This window comes from Cupressus sempervirens, chromosome 9, assembly GCF_028749045.1.
Source record: "Cupressus sempervirens isolate cs-2001-9-10 chromosome 9, ASM2874904v1, whole genome shotgun sequence".
Classification (NCBI taxonomy): Eukaryota; Viridiplantae; Streptophyta; class Pinopsida; order Cupressales; family Cupressaceae; genus Cupressus; species Cupressus sempervirens.
In genome coordinates, this window is record NC_143126.1 from 375,876,946 (window position 1) to 375,882,972 (window position 6,027).

General features: G+C 38.6%; 1 protein-coding gene across 1 annotated transcript; it reads left to right on the plus strand.

Annotated features, from left to right (window-relative positions):
* The first annotated feature begins 1,025 nt into the window (after positions 1–1,025).
* On the plus strand, positions 1,026–5,786 carry LOC149538846 (coatomer subunit alpha-1-like). The gene is made up of 3 exons (XM_089800180.1): positions 1,026–1,675; positions 1,914–2,408; positions 2,624–5,786. The coding sequence occupies exons 1-3, from the start codon at positions 1,468–1,470 to the stop codon at positions 5,566–5,568; spliced, it is 3,648 nt and encodes a 1,215-aa protein (XP_089656306.1). The 5' UTR covers positions 1,026–1,467; the 3' UTR covers positions 5,569–5,786.
* Positions 5,787–6,027: the final 241 nt, after the last annotated feature.

Here is a 6,027-nt window from a genome sequence, read left to right on the forward strand (position 1 = left end):
TTTGTTCCCAATGTAACTTAAAATTTGAGGATTACAGAATGCTAGAAGACAAAACAACTCATTGCAATAGATGTAATCAAGAGGTTCCATATGTATACTCATTACACCTAAAGACTATCATCACAATTGAAAACAAACAAATCATCCAATGTTCAATAGACAAGTGCATTGTTGAACAACTACTACCAAGCCTAAAAGACACAAAAGTTGAGGACTGTAGACAAGACAAATCAAAGTTCATCTTTATCCTTCCAGATTTCACTGTGAAATGTCAATTCACATTAAACCAGAACAATGCCATCAATCATGTTGTGACAAATGGAGATTGAACAATTTTTCACAATAAAAGGTAAACATGACTAGTCACAAATTAACATTTATTTAAAATATGAAAAAAAAGTTATTATGAGACATAATTACAATATACTAACATGCACAAAATGGAATTTGCAGGTACCATGAATAGCTATAATGACATATCAAGCTATAATTAATGGTAGTTACAAAAGATACTAGTCAATCTAAAGAAAGGCATGTAATCAAACAATGCATATGCATGAGTCTCATATCTAAGTACACTCTCTGTGTCATATATGTATAATGAAATAATGTATATACATTGATATGCTATAAGACGTACTATTGCTTATCAAATTGCATAACATAATTGAGTAGATGCTTTGCTAATATAAATTATTATTCAAATACAATGAAAATTGCATAGTATGTTTTATCCTATTGCATATTGCTACTTGTCATATGCAAAAACCATAATTAGGCGGAAACTTTGACGCTTTGCGTCTTTGTTTAAAATTAATCAAACTTTCAATATTTTCCTTATTTAAAAAAATATAAATACTTATATCTAAATGTTTAGATAACACATTACTGTTTATATCTAAAATATTTAGATATCAAAAACACCAACAAAATGAAAATTGATTGATATTTATTAAATTTATACATCCTAATGAACGTAAAACTTGTTAATGTCCATATATGGACACCAAATAGCGAAGAGAGCTGGCTCCCGAGGGGCAAGGCAAGGCGTAATAACCAGCACAATTAATAACACCATGTGACCAGGCCCTTAACTTTCTATTTCTGCTTTTCTAAGTATTGGGTCACAGCTTAACCTGGAGCTATGGTAGTAAGAAATGTTTTATGTCAGAGAGAGGAGACTCGAGCGTTGTAAGGCACCCTACTCTGGATTTACAGCCTCTCCTCCACCAAAGTAGTTTTTTCTCAGTTTATCGACCTTCAATCTTTTTCTCTCATCCTCTTATCTTTTTAGTAATAAAGCATATGCGATTTATCTCCTTTTTTCTTTATTTTGATTTGTTTGGGCAATTAATAAATAGATCTAGCGTAGCAGTGTTATGCTATTCATGAGGGCTTGCCGAGCCCTGGGGTAGATCCGTTGGGAGTATTTGCAGAGAAGAAGATTAGATTGAGTTGTTGGTGAGAATGTTGACGAAATTTGAGACCAAGAGTAACAGGGTAAAGGGGCTGAGCTTCCACACAAAGAGGCCATGGATCCTGGCCAGTCTCCACAGCGGGGTCATTCAGTTATGGGACTACCGAATGGGAACCCTCATTGACCGATTTGACGAGCATGATGGACCTGTTAGAGGAGTGCATTTTCACAAGTCCCAGCCTTTGTTTGTCTCTGGAGGTCTGTAATCTATAAACCACTTCCTTTCTACTTCTGTTCTTTGAAATATTCTTACCACAACTACGTCCATGATGGGTATCCGGATCAGTGATTAAGATATTAGAGCGAAAGTAATTTCTGTGATTTCTAGGTCGATTTTCTGTTCCCCCATTAGTTTTGCAGATTTGACCTTCATATTTAGACGTTAAAAGTGCACGAATAACTTGATTGTATATGTTGTCATAATTCTATGATACAGGCGATGACTACAAGATCAAAGTATGGAATTACAAGATGCGCCGATGCCTTTTTACACTACTGGGGCATCTTGATTACATTAGGACGGTGCAATTTCATAACGAGTACCCGTGGATTGTAAGCGCAAGTGATGATCAGACAATAAGGATATGGAACTGGCAATCGAGAACCTGCATATCTGTACTCACTGGCCACAACCATTATGTGATGTGTGCTTCCTTTCATCCCAAGGAGGATTTAGTTGTGTCAGCCTCGCTGGATCAGACTGTTCGTGTATGGGATATTGGTTCTCTCAGGAAGAAAACTGTTTCCCCTGCTGATGACATCTTAAGGTTGACTCAAATGAACACCGATCTGTTTGGAGGGGGTGACACTGTTGTTAAATATGTTTTGGAAGGTCACGATAGGGGAGTTAACTGGGCTGCATTTCATCCCAGCTTGCCTTTGATCGTGTCAGGAGCAGATGATCGCCAAGTGAAGCTCTGGCGAATGAATGGTATGCAATGCTTTTTTTGAGATTAGCTTGCTCGTAGTGTATTAGTATACGCAAATCATCTGGATAAGATTGCTTAAAGAGTATTGCATATGGTTTGGTAAATGAAGTTTCCACAATTGTTATTGATATTTGGTATCATGGACTATGAAATTAGTTAGCTTTTGTTTGTATAAATCATTTGCATGATTAGTATTGTTTATTTTATACCCTCTCAGATACGAAAGCCTGGGAAGTGGACACTCTAAGAGGGCACATGAACAACGTGTCTTGTGTGATGTTCCATGCACGCCAAGACATTATTGTCTCAAATTCAGAAGACAAAAGCATCCGAGTCTGGGATGTGTCAAAGCGTACAGGGTTTCAAACATTTCGTAGGGAGCATGATAGATTCTGGATCCTTGCAGCACATCCTGAGATGAATCTACTTGCCGCTGGACATGATAGTGGGATGCTTGTTTTCAAGTTAGAGAGAGAAAGGCCTGCCTATGCAGTTTGTGGGGACACACTTTACTATATTAAGGATCGTTTTCTGCGGGCTTATGAATTCACAACACAGAAAGACAATCAACTAATACCCATAAGGAGGAGTGGTTCTACGGGTATGAATCAAGGACCAAGGTCATTGTCTTACAGCCCGTCAGAGAATGCTGTTCTGATTTGTTCAGATGTTGATGGTGGTTCATATGAACTTTATATTGTTCCAAAGGATATCGTAGGGAGGAGTGATGCAACGCTGGAAGCAAAGAGAGGACCTGGAGGATCTGCTGTCTTCATTGCTCGCAATCGATTTGCAGTTCTTGAAAAGAGCCAAAATCAAGTTGTGATAAAGAATCTCAGAAATGAGATGAGTAAGAAGTGCAATCTTCCAATAAATGCAGATGCAATCTTTTATGCAGGGACAGGAACCATTCTTTGCAGGTCAGAAGATAGAGTAGTTCTTTTTGACTTGCAACAGAGGATTTCTCTTGGAGATCTTCACACACCTTGTGTGAAATACATTGCCTGGTCAAATGACATGGAAAATGTAGCCTTGTTGAGCAAACATGCAATAATAATTGCGAGCAAGAAACTTGTACATAGGTGCACTCTACATGAGACTATTCGTGTGAAGAGTGGTGCATGGGACGACAATGGTGTATTTATTTACACAACCTTGAATCACATCAAATATTGTCTTCCAAATGGAGATAGTGGCATCATAAGAACACTAGATATCCCAGTATACATAACTAGAGTTTCTGGGAGCTCTGTTAGTTACTTGGATCGGGATGGAAAGAACCGTGTCATACAGATTGATGCCACAGAGTATATGTTCAAACTAGCACTGATAAAAAGGAAGTACGATCATGTCATGAGCATGATTCGAAATTCTAAACTTTGTGGTCAGGCAATGATTGCTTACTTGCAGCAGAAAGGGTTCCCTGAAGTAGCTCTTCACTTTGTTAAAGATGAAAAGACACGATTTGACTTAGCAGTGGAGAGTGGAAATATTCAGATTGCTGTTGCTTCTGCAAAGGAAATAGATGAGAAAACTCACTGGTATAGACTTGGTATAGAAGCCCTTAGGCAGGGCAATGCTGGCATTGTTGAATATGCATATCAGAGGACTAAGAATTTTGAGAGACTGTCATTTTTGTATCTCATAACTGGCAATCTTGAGAAATTGTCAAAGATGTTGAGGATTGCAGAAATAAAAAATGATGTTATGGGTCAGTTTCACAATGCCTTATATTTAGGTGATATCCAAGAACGTATCAAGATCTTGGAAGAATCTGGTCATTTGTCACTTGCATATGTTACTGCAACAGTTCATGGACTTACTGATGTTGCTGATAGACTTGCAGCTGAGTTGGGTAGCAACCTACCAACATTACCATCTGGAAGGAAATCATCACTTTTAATGCCTCCTTTGCCAATTGTACATGGTGGTGATTGGCCATTGTTGAGAGTTACCAAAGGCATTTTTGAGGGTGGTTTGGATAATGCTGGTGGCATATACCAGGAAGAAGAGGATGAAGGAGAAACTGCCAACTGGGGTGAAGAACTTGACATTACTGAAGCAGAAGGGCAAAATGGTGAGGTTCTGGTGGTGGATGACGGTGACGTGACAGGTGAAGATAATGGGGAGGGTGGATGGGATTTAGAAGATTTGGAGCTACCTCCAGATGTTTCATCTGCAAGTGTTGTAGGGTCCCCTAATGCAATATCATTTGTTGCTCCTTCACAAGGAATGCCAGTTAGTCAAATCTGGACACAAAAGTCTTCTCTTGCAGGTGAGCATGCAGCTGCGGGTAACTTTGATACAGCTATGCGCCTCTTGAGTCGGCAACTAGGTATAAAAAATTACACTTCGTTGAAGCCTTTGTTTTTGGACCTTTACATGGGCAGTCACACATACCTTCCTGCATGTGTTTCTGCACCAGTAATCTCCTTAGCAATAGAGAGAGGTTGGAGTGAGACTACTAGTCCTAATGTCAGAGGTCCACCGGCTTTGGTAGTCAGGTTGTCTTTGCTGGAAGACAAACTCAAACTTGCATACAAGGCAACAACAGAAGGAAAATTTACAGAAGCATTGAGGTTATTTCTAACTATTCTGCACACTGTTCCTGTTATTGTCGTGGATACAAGAAAAGAGGTTGATGACGTGAAGGAATTGATTGGGATAGCTAAAGAATATGTTCTGGGTCTTAGGATGGAGGTCAAGAGAAAGGAAGTAAAGGATGATACAGTTCGACAGCAGGAGCTGGCAGCATATTTTACTCATTGCAACCTTCAGAAAATTCATTTGAAATTGGCTTTGCTGAATGCAATGGGTATTTGTTTTAAGCAAGGGAATTTCAATACAGCTGCTAACTTTGCTAGACGACTCCTGGAGACGGATCCCTCTGCAAACCATGCAACAAAAGCCCGACAAGTTCTTAAAGTATGTGAGAAGCAGCCACAAGATGCCACAGAACTGAATTATGACTTCAGGAATCCCTTTGTCATTTGTGGGGCAACTTTTACTGCCATATATCGTGGCCAGAAGGATGTTTGGTGTCCTTATTGTACGGCACGTTTTGTGCCAAGCATGCATGGAAATCTCTGCACTATATGTGAGCTTGCAGTTGTGGGTTCAGATGCTTCAGGTTTACTTTGCTCGTCCACACAGATAAGGTGATTCTAGTTTCAAATAATTGCCAACTTGGTTTAAAAGCATTTTCTTGGCCATACTTATGTTTAATGACATCAGTGGGACGGTAAGCACTAGACACACAATATGAGGTAAATAATGCATCTGTGATGTGTTTTGCTTTTCTATATCTGTAATCTCTCATTTTTTGCAAAACAATCTGGAGGGCTATAAATTCGATTCATATCATACTTTTAGTTCTTTTATCATTTACGTCACCATGTTAAAATTGACGAGTAACTTAAATTTTAGATTTGTTATATCTGCGATCATCATGCTTCTATATTTTTGAAAGACATGAATCTTTAGGGTATCTGCCGCTGTTATTGGTTTTATCTACAAGTGTATTTATTTTTAGATTGTTTAAGTTTTGAATCTCTGTCCATTTATTGTTGACAATGGATTTCAGACATCCCAGAAAGCTGTAGATTGTTTAATATATTGTGA